Source organism: Biomphalaria glabrata, chromosome 16 (genome assembly GCF_947242115.1).
Source record: "Biomphalaria glabrata chromosome 16, xgBioGlab47.1, whole genome shotgun sequence".
Classification (NCBI taxonomy): Eukaryota; Metazoa; Mollusca; class Gastropoda; family Planorbidae; genus Biomphalaria; species Biomphalaria glabrata.
Window position 1 is genome coordinate 3,089,829 of NC_074726.1, and position 25,650 is coordinate 3,115,478.

General features: G+C 34.4%; 1 protein-coding gene across 2 annotated transcripts; it reads right to left on the reverse strand.

Moving 5' to 3' along the window:
* Positions 1-233: 233 nt before the first annotated feature.
* On the reverse strand, positions 234-24,156 carry LOC106080074 (uncharacterized). 2 transcript variants are annotated; one of them, XM_056013371.1, is made up of 17 exons: positions 23,751-24,154; positions 21,624-21,692; positions 21,179-21,220; positions 19,776-20,875; positions 18,989-19,070; positions 15,847-16,224; positions 14,098-14,209; positions 12,897-12,969; positions 12,078-12,287; positions 11,455-11,593; positions 11,065-11,203; positions 10,136-10,258; positions 9,360-9,547; positions 8,044-8,333; positions 7,306-7,605; positions 5,933-6,056; positions 234-5,057 (listed from the first exon to the last, which is right to left on the reverse strand). In XM_056013371.1, the coding sequence occupies exons 1-17, from the start codon at positions 23,868-23,870 to the stop codon at positions 4,617-4,619; spliced, it is 3,930 nt and encodes a 1,309-aa protein (XP_055869346.1). In that variant the 5' UTR covers positions 23,871-24,154; the 3' UTR covers positions 234-4,616. The 2 variants fall into 2 exon arrangements, with proteins under 2 accessions (XP_055869346.1, XP_055869347.1); XM_056013372.1 differs by lacking the exon at positions 15,847-16,224 and having other exon boundaries at positions 23,751-24,156.
* Positions 24,157-25,650: the final 1,494 nt, after the last annotated feature.

A 25,650-nucleotide genomic window follows, 5' to 3' on the forward strand; every position in this document is an offset into this window, starting at 1 on the left:
TGAACGTAGTACACCAGTTACCCTTTAGAGTTGAGTGGACACAAGGGACCCTAAAAATTACTGTTCAAAATCCCTGGAATAAAATTCGAGAACCATTAGTTAGGAAGCGCTGTACCTCTCAGCCACCATTATATGCTCTTAGAGATTCAATTCAATATTTTCCATATATTAAAAAAAAATTAGCTTTAACATGAAGTATTTACAATGCAGACAAAATAAAATCTGAAATGGAATGTAGTGAATGAAAGCATACTTTATTCTTTTCTTTTTACAATCACACACTGTGCATCTGTTTTCACAGCAACAATAACAACAACAAATAAACAAATAGAGTACACAGAAAAAACAACTGCTAAAAGCTATGAATATATATATAGGTCATGATAGTGAGTACCACAGTTCTGAATACATAGGTCATGTTAGAATACCACAGAGGATACAGAAATCTAACATTACAGAGTTTTAGTGGGGCTATGTCTGTTATTAAATTATTAAGTATGAGTCATCACTTACTCTACAATGATTCTGACTGCAAATAGAAACTCTTATACCATAATATACCAACAATGATGGTTCTGTTATTTAAAAAAAAAAAATGATACTCCTCAAGTTGCAGTTTTTTAAATAAATTCTAATCAATATACAATAATAAATAAGGTGGTCCAATACATTCTGAAGTTCATATCCTGGTTAAAAGTTAGTAATTGACTGTTTGGTTTAAAAATAACTTTTCCAAACAAAACCAAAAGCAGTGTCAAGGCTGGTTCAGAAGCAAATAGAAACTTGGATCACTGCCATAAAGATATGGAACAAAACTTACAAGTATTTACTTTCTGACAACTAGAAAGTTTTGTAAGTGCCAAATAAAAAACTAGATGAAAGTTTTAAATGAAAGACTCTGGACTAAAATAGTGATTTCAAAGGTGTGACTAAATAGTGCTTCTTTTTTTTTTCTAGCCCTACTATTAACTTACACTTTCTTTATAGTCAAACGGTGGAAGGTGGTTGAAAGATAAGATTTTAAAAAAATATACTCCTTTATTTCAAGCTAAAATTTCACATATAGTATGGCTGGTTAGCTAAACTGATGAAGCATCTTGCTAATAAGCAAATGCCATGGCTTCTATCTCTATACAGGCTGATTTATTTTATTTTTCAATGCCAAAAGTAATTATTAATTGAATATAGGAATTAATTTTTTCTTAAATGTCTATTTCTTAAGGTCCAGAGGAAAGCCCATGTATAAGACAGGCTAAGACAACATTAAGAAAACTCAACTAGACCCCTGGCAGACAATGGCTTTGCATCAGATGTGGAAAAAATATGCAGGTGCAACTGGGTTTGAGTAATTAATGTGAAACACTGCACTCATCGATTAATCTTCAGAATTGAAGACATTGTCATTCAAATCTTGTTTTAATAACAAGGAGCTCCTTTCACCTATAAAAGCTATAAAGTGTTTCAGCATCAACTGATCCTAAGGAAATGCTGTGTTTTTTTTGCAAATCATGCAATGCTCTTCACCTAAGAGAGTTTGAAAACTCAATTTCACTTGACCTAATAACCACACTGCTAAAAACTGTTAACCCCATTTTAAAACTAGAGAAAGTTATTTCAGATCCATAGATCTATTGAATCTCAAATCTTATATCCTGAGAGCTAAAACAGTTTCCATATTATAGCTTCATGGTGGGTTACATCTTCTGTGAATATTAAAACAAACAAGCAATGCTACCAACATCCAAAACAAAACACCAAGAAGGAATGATATGAACAAAAGCTTACTGTTTCTGAAAACTAGACAATTCAAGAAAAATTTTTTTCCATTCAAACTCTTTGACCTGAACAACAGTCTACATTTAGTTTCACTGACAGGATTATGCTTCACAAACAAAAATGATCAACAATGAAGCAAACAATCCAAGCGATGCTTTTGTATCTTTGAAAAGCCAGAGATATAATGAGAACTTAAACGGGGAGATGATAACAGCTTAATTACATTTGATGGCAAGGGAAAAGGGAGATAACCCACAACCAAATACGCATATGAAATATAAACTTCTTTTTTGAAGATAGAAAAAAAAAAGAACTAAACAACTGAAATAAAAATTTACAACAAATAATGAGGGAGTATATCTGAAACATGAAAGTATATGCTACTTGTGCTGAGTTGTATAAAAAACTAAGTAAATTTAAAATGATTGTAATGAGATACCAAGGTATGAAATAGATTCCAAACAGAATGTGCTATGTAAATGACATCAGAATTCTAAGGGTAGCGATGTCCTAATGCAGTCTCTATATCTTTTTAAAACTGAGAGACATTTTTAGTGCAAGGATTTATTAGATTGGGGGGGGGGGGGGAGAGAGAGAGAGGTGAGTTTGAACATTAGAATACTGGTTGTGCGGTTTGCGCGCTGGACTGTCGTTCAGATTTATCGACGGTCAAGGGTTCAAACCCTGCCCGCTCCCATCCCCCGTCGTCCTGCGGGAGGTTTGGACTAGGAAGTAATTATCTTCAACTCTGAAGGAACATCCGAAACATGTAAAACATTTTACAAACATTTTAAATCAACTGAAAAGGACAAAAGCTACATCAACAACATATTGCCATAAAGTGAAATTGAAAAATATTCAGATGGATAAAAAGAACAATGTCTTCATGGAAAGAATAGAACATTTGGTTTCAAACTATTTTGTTGATGAAAGTTCAAATGTTCACACTACCTGATATAGTAATAAAAATAACAAACCCTAAACTTTGTTGTGCCACCTAGAGCTATTTACACAAAAACACAAAATGGGAAATATCAGTTCTAACAACCAAGGCATAATGTGAAGACGAAGACACACAATTATTGTTGACAAAATATCACCAAATGTAATTAAAACATTTAAGCTCAAATAGTTTAAGCTGGTCGATCAAATAAGTTCTTTTTGAAGGTAATCAAAATAAACGAGTCAAGTAAATTTATTTAAAGAAGGAAAAGACACAAAACAATATATTTACATTAGAAATATCATCATTTGAAATTGTTTCCTTATTTTAAAGTCAAACTTTTTATGTCAACAGAAACTAAAGTTTAAAAAAAAAATCAAATAAAAAACAACAAACAAAAAAGGTATCCCACAGTCTCTACAAGAAATGTGAAACTTGTTCTAAGAGCTATGAACTCATGAGACAAGTTACTGGTTAGAGAAGTAGAGGAAAAAAAACACAAGACTTCTTTAGTGTTTATACACAGAAACAGATGATCACAAGGTAGGAATCAAGTTCATTGAAAACCCCAGATTATAACCAACACAATCCTTAAATTTTACTAGAACTGTACACTAATAGAATCTTGAAAGTAATCTGTAAATCTTTGAAGAAACATCTGTAATTTCTAAGATAAGAAGATACAATTTGATGAACTTCAAGTGAATAATTTGTATGAAAACAAAGACTGACCAGGTACGGAGAGAGAGAGAAGTTCATAGAAAGATTATTTAGTTCTATATCATGTTGACTTATTTATAGATAAGATCATCAGATCACAAAACTATCAACACACAACAATTGAATATTTCTCTTCTGTGATTTGAAATAATCTTGATCAAGCTAGATTTTTTAAACTATTCAAAACATACATTATTAGTCTAGCTTCATTAGGAATCACAAAAGGCAAGAAAATGACTCCAAAATGAATTGACCTGCAATACAAACCCCGAGAATTGTCGTCTACAGAATGACTAACAGGCTGTTGCCATCCCAGTGTGAAAGTTTTTAATATAATACAAAACCATATTTACAAAAAAAAAGCCAATAGCTCATTATATTTTTTAATGTGAAAATGTGCTTCAAATACAGAGTTTTGGACAAGAGGTGTTAACTATATACAGGTAAAAGTGTTATTCAAGATGATTAGAAATAAGTTTTTATTTAAAAAAACAACAACTAAAAATTCGAATTTGAATTTGAAAAAAAAAAGATAATTGTTTGCTTTTAATGATTCACTTTGACTAATAGCAACATCAAAGCCAGAATAAAAAAGCTTAGATATAGCAGTCTGAATTTAAGTTTCATAGAACACTTCAAGTTACATTGCTCTCTTATAAGATTCATAGAATAATACAAGTAATATAGGTCTAATATAAGCCTCATTGATAAGTTACATAGGTCTAATACAAGCTTCAAAGAACACTACAGGTTATATAGGTCTCCAAACATGGCATTATATGTTACACAGATTTCTCAAACCACAAGATGGCTTTTAAGTGAATGAAGGACTGAATGCATGGTTTAAGGGTAGAAAATGGAATATTGAACAATGTATCTCTAGCTACTTACTATAGTGGACCCTACAAGCAGAGCTTCAACAATACATGTAATTAACAAGCTGGTAATAGATAGCAAAGCTGTTATCATACAATTTGTTTTGACTTCTAAGTAAGTTATCTATTTAAACTGAAAGAAATCCATGTACCAACACAAAACATCCCGTCTGCTGATATTTCAAGCAATGAATGTAGGGAATGGAGAATAAACTGTGTACAAGATAAAAACTTAAGATGTACACTTGGGTTTAAATCAAGATTATACTATACATGTAAAAACAAAAATGGGGTAAATGAGCTCAGTGCCTGTGTATGGCCCAGTGTTCACCGGTTTCACTTTCTTCCTGAAGGAGGCTTTGCACCACTTTCTCAAGGTCACAGTTAAACTTACTAAGGAGTTGTCTGTTCCTGTCCCTGTTAGCGAATCCCATCTCAATAAGGTGCTGCATGCACTTCAGTTCACGAGTCAGCTCTGAGTCTGAACCGACCACAAGGGTGACTGGGTGAGAGCCAGATGATGTTCTCTTGATGGCGACAGTGTCTGCCTTTGTCCCGTCTGTCTGAAGATCCGAGTCACTGTTCTCCAGACAGGTGGGTGGTAGAGTGAAGCTACTGGGAGGAGGGATCCACTTGGAGGTAGGGGGAATGTAGTCGTCAGTGGGTGGGGTCCAGGTGCTCTCTGCAGGCTTCCAGTTGGACTGGGGAGGTCTATATGTGGAGGATGGCACCTTCCATTCATTCTGTAGTAGAAGACAATAAAATAAAACGTCAAGAACAGAAGAACAAAAAATGAAGATACCCATTAAAGGGAATAAAGGAATTAAAATAAATAAGATTCTTTATTATGTAATTATTATTATTATTATAGCTTTTATATAGCGCTACTTTCATGCTTATAGCATGCTCAGAGCGCTTTTGGTCCAATCTCATTTGTGGACCAGTGGGGGGGGGAGGAGGTATCTAAGAGTTGGTTTTCCGTGCTGCCTTTAGGCGCTCAGTAAACACAACTCTGCCCGAGTTGGGTGTCGAACCTCGAGCCCCCTTCTAGGTAGCCAAGCCAAACCAAGTTCAAGCACACTTGGCCTCTCAACCATTTAAATAACATAGAAACTTTTTTCTTTTTTATTAATGATCTAAAAACTTGCTAGCAAAGAGTGAAAAGCAAGATGAGCACCAGAATCTTTTTTAAGCATTTTCTGAAAGTTTCTATAGGTTTTTTGCATTTTTCAAAAAAAATTGATGAAATTAAAATATATAAAATATAATGAAATATAAAGATATATAATGTATGGACAACACAATTTAAATCAATTTCTGTTTGTTTGTTTTTTCAAAATAAAACATTTCAAAAGAACTAAGACATAAATAATTTTTTTTTTTTTATTAATAAAAGAAATTTCTTTTAAAAAGAAAGAAAAAAAACTATAGAGCACTTTCAGAAAATGCTAAGAAGAAGGCTTAGTGTAATCATTTGTCAAAAGGAGATTTTTTATTTTTTTTAAACTTGAGAACCTATGTATTAATAACATATATGTAAATAAATAGAGTTAATGAATCATGTGAATTGACAAGTACAGGTGTCTATAAAATTCACTGCCAACTCCACTACACTTACTTGTTTAGCCTGAAGAGAATAGAAGACATCTTTAGCTGTGTAAAAGGCTGTTGTGGCAGCTTTAGACACCCCTGAGGCAACATTCTGTATGATATGACTGGCAGGGTGAACTGCTTCTGGGTTTCTGAAATGTACATAAAAAGAGGTAAGAAAAAAAAAGTTTTACTTTTCTAGTTAATACAAAATGTAAATCTATATATTCACACATATATATAATATATATAATACCATCAATAGGACCAAGGACCATGGACCTATTGACTTGACAAGACCAACATCTAACCAGCTCTGTGGTATATAAGTTCTATTTGACCAGCTCTTATCAAACACTATCTCTATCTGAACAGATCCATGGTACATAAGCCTAGTTCTATTTGACCAACTCCTATCAAACACAATCTCTATCTGAACACCTCTATTGAACATAATTCCACCTGCTCAAACCAGTACTGTAATTATATTTGTGCTTTTTATTGAATTTTTATTGTTTTGCTACACAATAAAATCTGCCTCTTCAACACAAAGGTGAAAGTTTTTTTTATATGGCTCTGAGACTTGGAGAGTAATAACCGACAATACAAGCTCCAGGCATTCACCAATAAATGCTTGTGACGCATAATTGGTCTTAGATGACCAAACAAAATCTCATACTACAGCCTGAAAGAAACAACTCAGTAAACACCAAGAGGAAAAAGAAATGAAATAAATGCAAATGGGACTGGGTTATAGGCATACATTGTGAAGAGCAACAGAAAATATTTCAAAACAGAAACCCACAAGGGAAGAGATCAAAGTAAACATGGAGGGAGGGGTCAGACCAAGAAGCAAAGATGGCAGGATGGACACCGACCCAACTGAGAGGACTGCCCCAGAGTCTAATAGTGTGCTACTGTTGCAGTACACCTTCATGGAGGACCTCAGAACAATGGACACCAGGTGGGAGGAGGCTTCAGACATTGCCAACGACATCTTTATGGAGACAGCTTGCTGCCCAATGCGCTGAACGGCGCAGGAAGACCTAGTCTAAGTCTAAGTAAGTTGCAGCCCTAAGCTCCACTTGAGTCAAATGTTAAGTAAGTACAACCTAACCTTTCCTTCTCAAAAGTTGCATATATATTATACATGAATTAATTCTTTTTACCATAAATTACAGTTTTAAGAAAAAAAGTTGTACAAAATTGGTTGATCTCAAGATTGCTAGGAGCTGCTGTGTTTCAACATGGTATCAAGAATTATAAAAAAACTAAATAAATAAAAGATGCAAAGAATGTTGATAGAGTTTCAGACAGAGACATAAAACTTGTTTTTTTTTTTAAAGAAGTCATTTATGACTGACCAGAAAATGCCAACCAGTATTTGCTTTGTTCACTTACGTCTGACAATCAACATCTCGTTTAGTGGTAGTCTCATCCAATGATTGGCTGGGACTTTGACACAACTGTTTCTTGGCTTGATCATTTTCCATTTCTTTTTGTTTGGCCACTTGTTCCAGTGACTCGTTGATTATCACAGCTTCTCTCTCCTTGGCTTCCAAGATTGCCCGAAACTCCTGCTCCTTTTCAGACCTCTCTAACTCTTCTTTCCTCACGCGTTCCTCCCGTTCCATTTCTGCTTGAGCAAGTTCCTTCTGTTTCATTTCTTCCTCCAGCTCAGCTTGAAGTAAATGTTTGTATCTGCAATAGTTTTCAAAAAACATACTTGGATTAGATTTTAAAATGTTTGTACCTGCAAGTTTTCAAAAAACATACTTGGATTAGAATCAAAGTAAGGCAGACAAATTTTAGATGAGTGAAACTTATTAAGAAATACTGAAGTATAATATTTTGGATGACTTGATCCTCCAGGGTGACTTAATGTTGTAAATGTTTGTACATGTTTTGGATGTTCCTTCAGAGTTAAAAGATAATCTTCCTAGTCAAAACCTCCAGCAGGGTGGCTGGAATTGGCAGTGGGCAGGACATGAACCAGGGAACATCGAGATGACAGCCCAGAGCGACCAGACAGCGATTCTAATATAATAATAATGCCCCCAGAGGTACATTATATCTCAGCACTGAGACTTAATATCTTAGTAGACATTCAGAGAAAGGACAAACAAATTATTCCCTGACCTTATTCTTTCTTCTTCGTTCATTTTGTGGACCAAGTTTTCTTCTTGAAGACTGTGTACACTCTCTACTTTCTCCAGATCCTCAAACTGTTCTGTCTCTGACTGTTCTGACACAAAGACCACGGGCTCTGACTGGGCTGACACAAAGACCACAGGCTCAGTCACAGCTGATCCTTTCTGCAAAAGCTCAGTGATACCAGTTGCTTTGGCTACATCCCCAAATCTTGCACTCTCCTCATTAGCTCCATCCTGCTCAAAACTGAATGAGCTCTGAATCTGTTCATGATCTTCCTGTGAGAAACACAAGATCAAATATTACTTGTTATGCTGCCAAGCTAACATTTTTTCCCCCCATAAATAATAGAACTCATTCTACAATACAAAATCAAATGTAAACTAGCTACTCTCAGACTTCTAGTTCATAATTCAAAGCAAGCATTTTTTTCCCCATAAAAATATCTTGGAATTCATTCTACAACATCAGATAAATTTTAAACTAGCAATCCTCTGACTAGCAATGCTGCCAAGCTAGCATTTTTACCCATTATTCTTCTTCTTCTAGCCAGCTTTATTGCTGCTGAGCTGTGAGCTCTTTTGCAGACTGTGCCAAGGAAAAAAAGTGTGCTGTTTTCTTCAGTTGTTCAGCACTGCCGTACAGGGTGTTGGTTATGTTGGGCTGTAGTGGAAATAGGGTCTGCCTAAGGTGGATTTGGGAGGGGCATTCAAAGAGGATATGGTTTACGGTTTCAAAGGGGTGGGCGCAGTGTCTGCAAATGGGGAGTTGTGTGGAGTTTATTTTGTTAAGATGGTAATTTACCAGTGGTGTGTGTCCTGTTCTTATTTGGAAAAAATAAATAATAGAACTCATTCTCCAACATCAAATCAATTGTAAACTAGCTACTCTCAGACTTCTTCTAGTTTATGTTCCAGAAAACTAAGTGTCATTCTGACAGCCAAGAATGTCAGTGATTTTCAGAAACATTTTTGTTATTCAGCCAAATTGCTTATTTAATTGTTTACAAATATGTTGTTTAAAAATTGAAAATATTTTTGGAACATTGCAAACTTGGAGAAAAATAAACTAGGGGAAAGACTAGGATTCCAAAGGTCAAATGGAATATTCTCATAAGCACAAAGGATCTACTTTCCCAAACAGATTACATGCATATTAAAATATAACAGTTAATAAGAAATTATAACTATTTTAATTCAATGCTTTGGCTAAATTTCCCAAGATACATTTAAAAATCTACACTGGTTAATAATAGTGAGACTCCTATTTTGGGAACAACAGATGTAGATTACAAATCAACCTACCCCAGGTAGTGCCTCATATTCTTCCCTACAGATAGACGAGTGTGATGGGTCAATGATACAAAAGTCATCACTGGTGTCAGAGTCCCACTCCTGGAAGGAACTATCCTCCTCAATCTCTAAAAATATGGGCTGATTGGGCGACTCTGGGCGTCTTGGCAACAAAATCTCTAAATACTCAAGACTGGCAACTTTAAAAAAAACAACAGAAATCAAGTTTGCATGATTCAAATATTGTTGCAACAACATTAATTAAACAAACATCCAAATCTATAAAACTTTTTAAAAGTCAGGGTAAATGAATGCCAGGTGGAAACCATATATCTACTTTACTGAGGGCTAGAGTCTTGAAGCAGACTAGGGATTTTTAATTTAAGATTTCAATCAAGCTGCAGCACATGTCCACAAAGACTAGAGCACAATGATCATGCTTTAGGAGCATGGAAGACACACTAAACAAAAGCAATAATAATAACTCTAAAATTGAAACTGAATTCATGTAGGTATCTAGTATTGAAAATATTACGATTTATGAGGGGCAGATGATGTAAAATTTAGCTGTTTCTATGGCCAATGGTTTAAGAAAGCAATCCCAAAATATCAGGTACCCATTAGAGTTGGTGGAATCAGGAGAGCCAGAAAGGTCCAGAATCTCAAAATCCATGTATTCAACAAGATTCAAACTCAAGACTCCTCTGTAAGGAAGTCAAGTGCTTTACCACTCAACCACCAAGCCCCAGCGGTACAGTATGACTAAAAAAATGCAATCTTTTGTTTACCTGCAGCATCTGTCTCCTCTGTCTTGGCCTTAGTCAGTGCCAACTGTGGGATGCTGTGAGCTGAATATGACAGAGAGATGATACTACTGCTGCTAGACTCACTGGCTGCTGGACTGGTTGGTTCTGACACAACAGAAGGAGACATTTCCATAACATTGTACACTATCAATTACAAACAATGTCTTAAGTTGTGTCTAATGAAAGATATAACTTTTAAACTCTGTGTAGTGTGACAAATTGTGCCTACCTTCTAAAGCTTTGTGAAGTGTCCAAAGTTATGTCTACTTTAATATTAACTTCAAGGCTTTGTGAAGTGTCCAAAGTTATGCCTACTCTATGATTATTTCTAAGCTTTGTGAAGTGTCCAAAGCTATGCCTACTTTAAGATAAACTTCTAAGCTTGGTGAAGTGTCCAAAGTTATGCCTACTTTAAGATTAACTTCTAAACTTTGTGAAGTGTCCAAAGGGATTAACTTCAAAGCTGTTTGAAGTGTCCAAAGTTATACCTACTTTAAGATTAACTTCAAAGCTTTGTGAAGTGTCCAAAGTTATGTCTACTTTAAGATTAACTTCAAAGCTTTGTGAAGTGTCCAAAGTTATGTCTACTTTAAGATTAACTTCTAAGCTTTGTGAAGTGTCCAAAAGGATTAACTTCAAAGCTTTGTGAAGTGTCCAAAGTTATGTCTACTTTAAGATTACCTTCTAAGCTTTGTGAAGTGTCCAAAGGGATTAACTCCTAAGCTTTGTCAAGTGTCCAAAGTTATGCCTACTTCAAGACTTACCTTCTAAGTTCTGTGATGTGTCCAAAGTTATGCCTACTTCAAGACTTACCTTCTAAGTTCTGTGATGTGTCCAACTTTATGCCTACTTCAAGACTTACCTTCTAAGTTCTGTGATGTGTCCAACTTTATGCCTACTTTAAGACTTACCTTCTAAGTTCTGTGATGTGGGTGTAGCTGGAATCAGTCTGGTGAGAGGGATCACTTCTTTTTCCTCCTGCTCAATATTTACGCTGTCAGAGTCAATGCCCTTAGCCATATCCAGGCAAAATGTATTTTGTGTGTCTCTCTGAAAAAATAAGTAAGAATAAAAAAAAATAGCAGTTAACTAAGACTGGATATGGTTCAATCCATACAACTACCAGCACTATTACCCATTCAGTCATCATAATATATTACAGAAGAAATGTATGCTTAATGCTACAATATGCCAGAGAAAAAAAACAACACTATATCACATCAAGCCATATCACATACTTAACAACACTTTGAGCAAAATGCAACATAGTTATAAAAAAAAAAAAGAAGATTTGTTTTTACCTCTATTGTGCTCTCAGCCTGTTCAAAAAGTTCTTGAGATTGATTAGAAATGGTTGAAAGAATTATCACTTGAGGTTCGTTCCCCTTGTTAGAAGCCGCTGTGTCTGTATCCCCCACAAACTTTAATTGTGCTAACAACCTGTTGAAATATACAAGAGTTCTACTCTGAAAAAAAATTCTGCAAACAACCATTTTGAAATAGTCATTATTCTCTGTAACAATTGTGCTGAAAACCTATTTGAATAAATGGTCATTATTCTTTGAGAGCCTGATCTACTCAAGCTAGATGAACCAACTAGCTAAGTATGTGTCCAGCACTTTGCTTCTCTTTAATTTGCAAAAATTTCTTTTTCATTTTACACAAGAAACACTAGTAAATCTAAATGGATTAATAAAAAAAAAAATAAATTCCTATCATGTTTAGAACTGGAGTTTATAATCTTAAGGTATACATCATCACGTCCAAATGTCTTTTTAGAAATTTCACTACATACTCATCAAGAAAAAAACGTGTTGTGTAGATTTGCTAATAGAACAATTTAATGACAGAAATGTACTTTCTTAATACAACACATAATTTGAAACGTGATAAATGTACAGAAAAAAAAAGGCTTTAAAAATACCTTTCTGTGTCAAGAGATTGTATATTTTCTGATGGTGGCTCAACGGCTTTCTCCACCAGATAAATATTTTCTCGCAGTAGGGGTCGCCTCTCATCTCCAACACAACCTGCTTCACGGGCAGGATATTTCAGCTTGAGAAACACATGAGTGGGGTGGTGGATATTAGGGAGCTGCTCACAAGCCTCACACAGGTCATAGTCAATGCAGTTTCTAATCAATACATAGAACAGTTTTAGTGTAGCCTACCTATTAAAATTTTCAGGATGTGAAATACTTGCCTGTAAAGTATATGATATAGTAAAAATAAATGTGAGTTCCCATTTCAGACCTTGCAATCTATAAGGCAGAAGATGTAATGATCTATGGTTGACAGTTAACTAGAGCGTCATGAGGATAGCACTACGACCAACCGAATTTACTTCCATTAACTAATATCAGGTACCCATCAGGACTCAGTGCCGTCCTAAAAATCCAGAAATTCAAAACCTCAGTTGTCTCTGAGAATCAAACATGGGATCCCCTGGGTTTGAAAGCCATGTGTTTTACCACTCTGCCCCCAAAAGGAGATCTTAACATATAAACATAGTAGTTTCAGTTCAAATTTCAAATCTTTAGAACACTGCGTTATAGTTTATACAGAGAAAGAATAACTTCTTGGCCAACCATTCAGATTTAATAAACACATGTCAAGTTGAACATAGGGTATAACTTTCAAGTTTTCTTTAATAATTGACAATAACAAACATTTATAATCTCAGATTGAACTAGAGAAAATATTTCTTTTAAATCCAATCTAAGCGGTTTGAGAAAGACACTTACCCACACTTGTAACGAAACCCATGAATCACAGCATTGCAGTTGTCACAGTATATCCCAGTGTGAGTCACAAGATCTAAACACAAAAAAGAAATAAAGTTAACGTTATAAACAATATTTTATTCGAGTATATATTGTGTTATAAAGAAAAACAAAAATAAATAAAATAATGAATGAACACTTTTTTTTTTTCAATTATGAATTGTTCTTATAAGATTTGAAACAGGTTTTAATGGTAAAAACGAAGTTCCTCAACTAAAATGTACTTCACTGTACAGCAGAGAATATTCTTAAATGTGTTGTCAGAAAACGCTCTTGCTTTGGGGCTATACCCAAACAGGGGAAAGGATTTGTGATTCAACCCTGAGAAAAAAATCAGGAGCCAATGATCCTTAGGCAGCTTTTAGCCCACTGTGCTACACTCTGGCAGAGCCTGTGATGCTGCTGAGATCAAACTGAATTGGCTATTGCTGCTTCTTTGGACCCAACTCCTGCATTGAGAGGGGGGAACTATTGTGTGGAAGATATTCTGACCATAGCCAATGCCTAGACTCCTAGCTCATCCCTCACGGGATGAGCCAATGTTGTCTGACGTTTGAAAGAAACCAATGAAGTATGTTGTAAGGCATTGTGGCCAGTGACAAAGTGCTTAGCTTCAGAACCTATGGGTCTCAGGTTCGAATAATAATAATACTATTATTTATAGAGCCCTGTTAACAAACATTATGTAGGCTCAAGGCATAGTAATAACATCACTAACATAAACAGGAGCGTTGAAATGACAAACTAATCTAAAACAAAATTTGGAAAGATGGTTATAATGTTCTTGTTGAATGTAGTGTAGCATGTTGTCTGTCTGAGGATCAATGGGGAGTGAGTTCCAAACCTTGGTCCGTGCACAGAACTTTTGAGGCAGAAACGTGGCATCACTAGGAGCGTAAGGTTCTCTGAGGGACATATGGAGTGATCAGTGAAGACCATGGATTTTAAGAGCACCTCTGAGTCCATAAAACTCTCATGGGTACCAGACATTAGTTAAGGAAAGTAAGTGGTTAATCGTTATGCTGGCCACAAACATTTTTGTGTGTGCATTCTAACATGTTAGAAAATAACAGAAACACAGGGAAACCCTGAATTCAACAAAATGTGTTACTTTGGCACTTGAGGATTTAGTGTAGAAAAAAAATAATGGAGCAATATTTACTTGTGGGATCCATGATGGCCTGTACTTTCTGGGAGTTGATCAAGGCTTGCAGAAGATGGTCTGTCTGTTTGGTCATGTCATGAACAATGCTCTTGTGTATGTCTCGTTTCATCTAGATATAAGAACACAAACAAGTGAGTCAACAATAAGCAGCCTAATGATTAAGTTACAATCTAGAGAAGAGACAAACACCTACACATCAAAAGTATTTAAAAAAAATTATGTATGCGCATATGTGATAATTTCTTACGAATCGGTAAAGAAGTCAGCATTAACATTTTCTGAATTCTTGCTACAATCAAAACAATATATGAAAAAGGTTATCAGATTTATGTTTTTTTTTAGTTTAAAAATGAAATGTAAGGATTTTATTACTTAGAAATTACTTTTAAAAATTCATTTCCTGGTTGTTATTAGTTATTTTATTTAAAGAATCTAATATAAATCCAATTTTTTTTTCATTTCATTATATCTCAAGTTTCTTGCATCTTGAACAAATTTGAATGTGAATTTAAACTAATTGTTCATTTATATATTTCAACTCATTAATTTATAAGAATCTGCAGAAAAAAAACAATTAATTCAATATTTTCTTGACTACAATTATCATTCTATGATCCATTGTCATTTCTATTTGTAAGGATCAGTTTTCCTAGCTACTTATTTTCTGTAACAAACCAACTCTTGCAGCTACTCAATTCCTTTCTTCTCCTTTAATAGAAGAATTAACAGTTTAAAAATTAGATATTAAAACTAAGAATTCGTCTGTGGATTGGTAGATCTCTCAATGGCTAGAATATAGCAGTGGTGAAGAACTAAATTCTCCAAGGAAGATTAAGGAATTAATCTACAATTTAAAAACAATAAACTGTCATTACAGAATACAATTGTGTAAATGCCCCAAACAAGATCAGTTTTCTTGTTATAGCCAGGAGTCTTGACAATTTCCATTAATTTGTAAACCAGAAAACAGGTTAAGACAACATGGCAAAGCTCTCACAAATATTTAAGTCTAAAAAATATTTAAGTGCTGTTTCAACAAGTGTGCTCACAAGAGACAAAAAAAAAAATAAAAAAATCAAATGTTATTAAATTTAAAAAAAAAAATGGATGTAACTCAAAAGAATGCAAAGGTTTTGACAAATACACAAGTTCTTTTCAAGAAGTATAAAAACAAGCTTTAAATAAGAATAACATTCTGTCAAAGAAACGACTGAAATCTAACATACTGTAATGTAAATACCAAAGTCTAACAACATACTGTAATGTAAATACCAAAGTCTAACAACATACTGTAATGTAAATACCAAAGTCTAACAACATACTGTAATGTAAATACCAAAGGCTTTAAAAATATAGAAACATTACAATTAGTATACAAAATAATGCATTGTTAGGACAACTGGTACTGTGATGTTTCATGCAATCTGTGGCTAACTTATTATTTGTATTATAAGCTTTATCAGAGTGAAGCCCAAGGTCAAAAGACTAGTTATTTACTCTCCCATCAAGAAGTAAACGGAAGGTTAAGGAAGGTTAAGCACACAAAACAAGACACCATAAGTCTAACTTGTAGCAACAACACAGACATTGAAAGGTCAATAAGGAATATCAATAAAATACACTGCTGCTAAACACTCAACAACCACTAACACAGGGAATACAGCAAAGGAAAGGGCATTTAATGATACAAAGATTGGATAAAGAGAAAAAGCAGATTGCCTTGAAGCGAGGAGGCCTTATTCTTACCTGTTCCATCAACTTGATGAAAGCCCTCATTTTCAAAGTGGGCTCTTCCTTGACCCTAACCTTCTCACCAGACTCCACGTCTTCTGTTAACGCTTTCTTTTCTTCTGACCTCTTGTGTGATTCTTTGTGAGAATGTTCTTTTTTCTTGTGTTCTTTGATCTTTTCACATTTGGCCCCTGACCTCAGACCCACTAGCTCCATTTTGTCACATGGTTTTTCTTTTTTGTCACCGACAGATCTTTCTCTCTTCTCTGAGAGAGGCCTGTCTTTTTTAGCAGATGGTTTTGTTTTCAGTTCACTTCTCTTGGTAGACTTCTTCTCTGCTTTCTGGGAGACCAAGAGGTGAAGCAGCTCGGCTGACTGGGACAATACTTTCATCTGTGGAGAAATGGAAGCTGACTTCAACTTGCTCAACAAATAATAGACAACTGAAGTCCCACTTATATCAACATAACTGCCAGAGCACTTTGTAAAATGCCGGGAGCCTCAAGAACTTAAATGTAAACATCATGCAAGGCAGGAAATAAGCCACCGTCAATAACCCATTAAACCAATGCAATCAGGACTTCACCAAACAAGATTCTATACCGATACGAAACAACAATCTTATTTACTTATAGTTAAAATTTAATTTAGTAGTTTTTAAGTGTAATTGTGAATTTAAGCCCCATTCAGCTAACATTTTTTTTTTTAAAGTCCTATTATTTATTGCCTATTTTGTTTAGCTGCAAAGCTTTGGTATCATATTAAGCCTTAAGATACATTTTTTTTTTAAGTTAACAAAAAATAAAATCACTGTTAACAGCACTGATTCTGTAAGAATAAACATGAATGCTGAAAACCATAAAGTAAAATATATAAGAACTTTTTTTCACAAAACAATAATGCATGCTATCCCAATGAAAGCAAGGGACTTTAACAGCAAGCCAAGACAGAAAGCAAATATTTCCTTCCCAAGTTGTGAAGATACAAGAAGCTACATAACTGTTAAGAAATAGTGCTGTGGATAAACCTATATGCGATGGTGAGTATTGAGATCTTAAGCAAGACATTGTTTTTAATTGTTTGGTAAATGCCCAAAGTATGTTGTCTAACCTATACTTTTTAATAAATGGTCACATATTTTTTTTTATGGAAATAAAAGCTATGTCTAACAAGACTTTAAAAATAAAAGATTTGAACCTTACAAGTTTTGTTTGCAGAATATGCATATAAAAACAACAAAACTATGAGTTTAGTGAAAGGAGATTGATCAAATTATTGTAAAATAAATGGAGGGAGATTCATTCAACTATAAAGAAATCAATGGAGATAAATTACTATCAATATATGGAAATGTATTATCTAATGTATCAACTAAAGCTAGTCTATAACCAAAACAAAAACATTTTTATTTAGTGAACTTCAATTTAAAAACTACAGGAATGAAACATGGAGATAAATTAGTATCAATATATGGAAATGTATTATCTAATGTATCAACTAAAGCTAGTCTATAACCAAAACAAAAACATTTTTATTTAGTGAACTTCAATTTAAAAACTACAGGAATGAAACCAAAGTATGCAGGACAATATTCAGATTAGTAAAATCAAATGAACTTTTGTAAATAATTCATGCCAGCCAGTCTACGCTCTAATTCCCATTCTTCACTGAACACTAACAAAACACTAGGGTGGCTGCCTGGTCGTGCGGTTTGCTCGCTGGACTGTCGTTCGGATTTATCGACGGTCGAGGGTTCAAACCCTGCCCGCTCCCATCCCCCGTCGTCCTGCGGGAGGTTTGGACTAGGAAGTAAACTATCTTCAACTCTGAAGGAACATCCGAATTATGTAAAACATTTTACAAAACATTTTACAACACTGCTTGTGTTGAAATAAACTGAAACAACAGCAACTTCAATCAGCACATACAACCTACAGGTCTAAGAATCTGTCGTTTTTTTTGTCTATAAACGATAAAGACATTGAAAAACTATCCCTACATTAACTTTGGTAAATGAGACAACAAAATAAGTTTCTGCTCACACCCTTACAGTGACAGTACATTCTACAGAGAAGATGGTTAAATATAACAATAATATACTTTTAATTAAAGATGAATCTATATATATCTTCTCCTTTAGACCTTAAAATCCGATCTGTATGCTTCTATTTGTATTAATTTAGTAATTATTTGCAAAAACAAAATATTTGTATATTTAAAGTGCAAACCATAGACATAGAAATGTACAGACGTGCCCATAACGGTTTTTACTCTATCATTCTACTAAGCATAGTGGCCCTATGGTAAAATGCTTGGCTTCTGAACTGAGGGGTAAAGACTGGGGTTTTGAACTTCTGGATTTTTAGAGTGCCTCTGAGTCCTCCCAACTCTAATGGGTACCTGACATATGTTGAGGAAGTAAAGGGGGTTGGTCGTTGTGCTGGTCATATGACACCATAGTAAACTGTTTCACATCATCTGCCCCCATAGATCGCAAGATCTGAAAGGGGTACCCTGCATCCTATATATCTATTTATGTTGAATTCACTCTTTGCAAAAAAGAAAATGTGTGATTTTAAGTTTTAAGAATATAAATACAACAGAATTTATTTATTCCTGTCTTAGCGATTATTCTATTATATCTAAATTTTAGTTAAAAACTTAATGGAAATTTATTTAAGTGTGATGTCCTCTTTTTTATCACATGGTGTAAAACAAACAATACAACGACCAAGAGTTATAGAGCTGAGATTTCGATTGGGACATATAGAGCTAGTAGAAACTTTTTATTGAATTACATACAGGCTATATCTGAAAAAAAACAACAATATTTTAAACTTCCTGTTCTGAACAGATTAAAAAATGTGATTGATAGTGTAAAAGCCTCGTCCGGCCCATGCATAAGCATATAATGCAGATATAGTGTACAGTACAAGGGGAAAATAAAAATCTAAAAGAAATTACAGGAGCTTTCTTTTTTTTTTAGAGGCTTCTTTGAAAAGATTTAATATGAAAAAGTGGCATTCAAATGTTAAAAAAAAAAGACCACACTGTGAACACAATGAAATAGCGTTGCAGGTCTTTTGCTTTTAAGCAGATGAATGAAATAGAAGAAATTTTCAAAGATGTTAATAAGATATCTAAGTTATAAAATTACCTCTCTGCTAACAGCAGCAGCATCACTCCCTGCTCTGGTCATAACTTCCCCTGTTTCCTCTGAGGCAGAATTGGACGAAGCTCTAAGAAGGCAAACAAATTCAGTTATAATAGGGAGAAAATGTCTCAAGTAAAGAAACTGTTTTATGAAATAATAAGAGAAAGTTACAAAGCCTGACAAAGAAAAAAAATGACTGATGCAATAAAGGGCAAAAAATAAAAGTTGAACCAAACCCATCATTAAGAAGAGGGAGAATATATATTTTGAAAGATCTGGTAACACGAGGTTAACACTGAAGTTTTTGATTAGGTTGATGAATAATTATACACCCAATTATAAAGGCAAGTTGTTGCAAGCTTGGCTGGCTGTTAGCAAAATGTCTTTGAAATTTAAATACTTTTGACACCATAAACAATAGCAGAGGGGGGGGGGGGTGATGGCTCAGTGGTAAAGCACTTGGCTTCTAAGCCTAGAGTTTCCAGGGTTCAAATCTTAGAGATTTTTAATTTTGGGATTTTTACGACACCATTGAGTTAACTCAAATGGGTAAAGTAAAGGTGGTTGGTCATTGTGCTAGTCACATGAAACAGGTGACCTTAACATCATATGCTCTATGGATATCAAGGTCTGAAAGGGGTACTTTTTTTATACTTTAAAACAATAGAAGAGATGGCATTACAAAAAATTTTTGATTCCTTGTAAAACACTATCTCATTTCTCATCATCTGCAGGCATTATTTCCGATTATAAAAAGAATTATTTCAAAGGTAAATGAAACAGAAATTACCCTCCGCTTGCAGCTATTTCTTCCTCTTTATTCACTGGGTGGTTGAAGAACTCTGGCTCTGAAGGCATTTCAATAGCCACAGCATTAGCCCCAGATGGAGCCCCCTCCATCATCATCAGGTTCCTTGGTAGAGGCTTAACAAAGCTGCTCTTTTCTACAATTTTCTTGGTAAGCTTACATTTAGGAATGGCAGCCGAGTAGGCGAGGGATTCTGCGTTGGATGGGTTAGGGGGGGTGGCATTGAATGACATGGCTGAATGTACAGTTGACATCCAGTCCAACAGCTTTACCGGCATGGCAGCACTGCTGGTACCACCTTCTTTTTCTTTGACAAAAGCCTCACTCTGCTGGCTTTCAGGGTTTTTCACCGCTGACGTCGGGATCAGAGTTGGCGAGAATCTCTGTGTTATTTCTTCAGAGGCTGACTCGTATTCCAGCTCAAATGGGTCCTGATTGGGAATAAAGTTCTGGCCCAAGGACCCAGGCTTTGCACAGAGTGGCTCAACAATTACATCATTTAGACTTGCAAAATCAGACAAAAGAATTCCATCATTGGGGTTTCTAGCTTTCTCTGGAGTACTCTGCTCCTTCTCTAAAGTCTGAGAACCTGATATCATTGATTTCAAGTAATAGATTTTCTTCTCCAGGCTCAAGGAGTTGGCCTGTTCCCAAGGAATAATTAATGTCGCTCCATGCTGTTCAGGGGTGGTACTACCTCTTAGGGTGTCGCTGTCAGAAACGGCTGTTATGCCATTTGTAACAGGAACATTTTGAGCCAATGGTTGAAGCAATACTGAATTTGTTGAAGATGCTTCATCTTTTGGGTAAGGATAGACCAACACCTGTGGTTCTGCAATAAGTGGGCAGGCCGGTTGGGTTCTGCCTAAGTCACTGCTGTCTGCTGGAGGATATGGGTACACTAATTTATCATAAACATCCCCACCAGGGTCAGTTGTTGGCACATAGTAGATAGTGTTGCTACTATTTGGTTGTAAAGCTGATACATGACTTGTTTGAACTGAAGATTCTGGTTTGGTTACTGTTCCTTTATCGATTCTTTTAACTTTCAACTGCAGAATTTCTTCAGAATTTTTGGTCAGCTGTAAACAAAATATCAAAATTATTTGGCAATGTGGCACAAAATAGTAAAATACACCAAAAAACAAAACAAAATAAACAACCAAGATGTGAGAGAAGTAAAAAAAAAATGTATTAATAAAGCTAATAAGAAATATTGTTTAAATTAAGCATGTAAATGTTAGTCCTCTAATTAATTGAAAATGAATTGACTCAAATGTCTTCATCATCTATTTTTTAAAACTATGCAATAATTTGTAGGCTTAGATCTATACTTATTAAAATACTTCACATCTAGTCCAAGTATAATCAACTAGAACACTTACTGTAATGGCTTCCTTCAGTTCTGCATCACTGCTGAGTGTAACCTAAATAAGATTGATTTGAAATAAAGTACTGGTTGAAACAAGATTGAAAAGAGTACTGATTAAAATTAGATTGAAAAGAGTATTGAGTAAAACAAGATTTTTAAAAAGTACTGGTTGACACAACACATTTTTTTCTACACAACTTGAACACTGTATACAATTAATAAATATTCAGTTATTGCACAAGAATATTTATAAATAAACAATAATATTTTAATTAAGCTTGTGACTTTTTTTAAGTTAGTTGTTTTTTAATTTATTTCCCACAATCCCATCTTTACTATTGTACTACTAACAGTCACAAAATAAACAGACTTGTTTTTTATGCTTCATTTTTAGATACAAAGTAGACATTTTGTATTGACTCTACATATAGAGTAACAAAGAGAACAACAAATCTTACCCAGTCATTCTCATCATCCAAATAAAACACTTGTATTGCATCAGGAGGAGAATTAAACATATCTCTGAGCTGGAAAACATTTTTGAATTAATAGACACATTTTTGTATTAATAGACAAAGTAAGCTTTAGATAGAAACAAAATTTCAATATCTAACATGAAAGATCTAGAAGTATACACATTTATAATTTGCACAATGTTTGACACCCAAATTTGGCTGGTGAGTATAATTGTTAAATGTTACTTTGTTTTACTATTTCAATACCCTGTGAGGACACTTTGGAAAAAATGCTAATGCTTTCAATCTGCATTATTTTTAAGTGTCAAAATATCAAGGACTTCATTTTAACATTAACAAGAAAAACATAAAAAATACTATTGTTAAAAACAATGGTAAATATTAAGCGTAGTTGTATCATTGGACCTCATTCACCAATTGTAAACAAACAACATTTAGCCACGTGATTCTCCATCTCTTCTATACAAATTACGTAATCCATAAAGGCTGTCACGTGATACATTTTTTTCCATTGTTTTATCAATATTATCACATGTCTAAATGTTGTTTGTTTACAATTGGTGAATGAGGTCCATTATTTTTAACAGTCATGTAATTAAATTTGTGTTAACAGATCTAGACTAGCAATAATAAATCTGTGCGATTACAAATATTTTTACCAATTGTGTTTTGTTAGTGCAGTTTCATGCTTTTAGTTGTCTTAATACATTATGATCCTATCACTTGTCTGGACAGTTGGAAAGTGGTGGGGGGAGAAAGAAAGGGGTATCTAGGTGATTGTTTTTTAAACATCATGTATTTAAACAAAAAAAAATGTGAACGACCTGAATTCAAACTTGAGGGCTAAACCTCCTTAAGACAATACACTAACCACTATGCCAGGGAAGTGCTTATGAAAATAGAAGGTTTTATAGTTTTTTATTGTTAGATTCAAACTTTCTATCCACAAAATATAAAGGGTACTAATTCAGCTTATATCACCTTATCACTCAAGTACTATTTCTTTCCCTTGTCCTGGATACCAAACAAAATAATTAATTATCGACATATGGCTCCTTCTGTCTCTGAAGACAATGGATGAGCCCAGATAAGTCACTGGCTTTGGTTACATTTTGAGATGGGGCAAAATCTGGAGTGACTAATTTGGTGTGAGTAATTATCAATAGTAAATTAACTAAGTGGTGTGGGAGAAATTTATGTGTACAAACTTTTTACCAGACAGACAGAGTTGATAAAAGCTTAGTAAAAAAAAATAAATTAAAAAAAATGGCATCTTCAAACATTTGTGAAGTGTTACTAAAACAGCCAAAAAATTAAGTTTCTTGTCAACGCCGTTTGAGCTGAATCTTGGTTAGTTGTTAAAAACATTTTTCAGTCTTTGTAGTTTCACTTCTTCAAAATTTGTATTTGACTTTATTGGAGCATTAGTATTATTGGCTCAAAATCCTACCAAGTTTTGTCAGTTCATGCTTTTGTTTACACTTGTCACTTACTATTAGCAATAAATTGGCAATATGTTTTTGATTAATTTAAAATTTAAAGAGTCTGTAATGTAACTATAGCAGCACTACTCATGAATCAAATAAGGAGCCAGTCAAAACAGTTCCAAGAGGCCCATAGAGGGATGAATATTAAAATGTGTAAATGCATCTAGAATCTTGATTAATTATATCTATATATAGATCTAGATCTATCTATCTAGTAAGTATAAGATAATTAAATAAGTATAAGTAAGACTAAGTCAATGAGTCTGTCTTGTATCTTACTTACTCAACTTACTAATTACTGTCTAGGATTCTATTCACACTCTAGTGAAGTGTCTTGTCAGAAGAGTCTTGTCTACTCTTAGACTTAGTTACTCTAGTCAGTTAAGTAAGTTAAATACTAGATCTAGATCTATGTGAAGTATGTGACTATGACTTGACTATGTGTATGTCTAATAAAATAAATAAGTACTACTAATAGTAGTGTAAGTATATTCCGAACCACAGTAGAATAAATATTACCAAAGTAAGATCATTTAGCTTATTATATTAAGACTAGATCTAGAGTCTAGATCTAATAGATGTAGTCTAGATTCTAGATAACTAATTGGAAAGATCAACAAACCAAAGACTCGAAATGTCGCCATGTTGCCAAATCTTCAGATCGTAAACACAGGGGATCTGGTTGTTCTTTTTCATCAATATCACACAATCGTACAGCAATCACCAGTCCTTCCTCTTCCATTTTTTGTTTATGTTTAACCTATGCTTTAATAAAGCAATAGTAATTTAAAAGGTATATGAGCCTAGACGTAGAAATTTTAAAAATTTCAATTGTAAACAAGATGGCTCTAAGTAACACAATTTTTCAGGGCTTTAGCCCAAACAAACCGATATACTGCTACGCTGCGCGCAAAATAATATAGTTCTTACAACTCAAATGAAATTTGGCTAGAGCTAATAAATATATAATTTTCTTAGTTATCGAAGATGGTTGTATATATCAAAATGTATAACTTGTGAAATGCATAGAGTTTATGCAAAAGAAATTAATGACTAGTGAAATAGATATGAGAAGAAAGTATCATTATTTGACACATCGTCCTACTACGCAGGAGCTATTTTTAAGACATGACGTTTTCGGTTTTGATCAAGCACATGTGACCTGGCAAAATGTTACTATTCTTAGCCTCTAAAAATAGGTAAACTAAGAAAGCCAGGATCTATATATCTTCAGCTTCAGTTTAGGCCACAAGAACTGCGCAAAATAAAGAATTCTCATGGGCGTAGCCGGGAGGGGGGTTTCAACAACTCTCAATTACGAGGGGTGCGATCAGGGAGTTATTATTGTTATTATGCTAAGGTAAAATAATTTTGAGAACTCTCAATCCAAAATGCTTTACAATATAATTTTTCTTTAAAATTGAGTTTTTTTTTTTTTCCATTCCTTTTTTTTTTTTTAGTCAGGGGATAGCGCAAACGCAGTCACCCATACGCAAAAATTACGCACCAGAGTCGCAAGACCTTCAAAACACTACCACAAGCGATGGCTATCCATGGAACTATAGGCTACCTTGATGGTGCAAGAGAAGTCTTATACTTCAGGGGAAGTAATTTAAAAAAAAAGGTTGTCAAGGTCTGTTTTCCTTTCTTTTTCCCCTTTTTTGTCCTTTAGTTCGATTTTCAATGGAAAGGGAAAAAAAAAGGAAAGAGAGTATGTTAAAAGTAAATAATGAAGTTTACTTATTTTTTGAAAAGTATATTTAGGGTTAAATATACATAACGTTTTTGCAATCGATTATTACTTTCATCATTATTATAAGCAATGTATTTAAATCTATGGCCTCCTTCAGTCGCAAAGCGACTATGAATTATCTCATACAAATGAGATGAATGCCTGGGAATTAGCTGTGGTCGGAACGATGTCGCCCACTCATCAGTTACCCCCCTCTCCACGCAGCTGATGTATCCAAAGGAACGGCAGTGCTGATACAGTTTGGGCTTATGCATCTTTTTGGGGTTTACGCTTTTTTTTTGGCCTCATACCGTTTTGTCTAATGGCACAATTAGGGTGGCCCCTATAGGGGCCCTAATGACGCCAAAGCAAAGGATAACCGCTCCCATCAGGGCCCACATGGGGTTGTTTAGGGCTGCAATTAGGGCAATAACCCTAATCAAAAACGGTACTGAGCCATACTGGGCATATTTCTAGGGTATTGTTTCCAATTAATATCAGGGCGATTGCTCAGCTGCATTTTTTAAAACAATGTTTTCCTTTAAGTAGCCTATTGAAAGTTGACGACATAATTCCTGCATATACCTATTTTCGCGCATATACCCCCGCACGCATACGCATTTATAACCCGCACGCGCATATTCTCCACACACATTACAAAATAAGTAGTGATGGGCAAAAGTTAACTAAAAGTTACACACTTTTAGTTTAACTATAAAAATTTAATTAAGGCCAAAGTTTAATTAGAAAAACTTTTTTTTTTGTGTGTTTTTTTTAAAGTTATAACTAT

What these genes read in the sequence shown, in the direction of transcription:
- LOC106080074 (XM_056013371.1), bottom strand. Translation starts at nt 23,870, where the DNA reads ATGGAAGAGGAAGGACTGGTGATTGCTGTACGATTGTGTGATATTGAT. An exon ending in AGAGGAGACAGATGCTGCAG is followed by an intron (nt 9,548 to 10,135) that starts GTAAACAAAAGA and finishes TTTTTTTTAAAG; the next exon opens with TTGCCAGTCTTGAGTATTTA. An exon ending in AACGAAGAAGAAAGAATAAG is followed by an intron (nt 7,606 to 8,043) that starts GTCAGGGAATAA and finishes AAACTATTGCAG; the next exon opens with ATACAAACATTTACTTCAAG.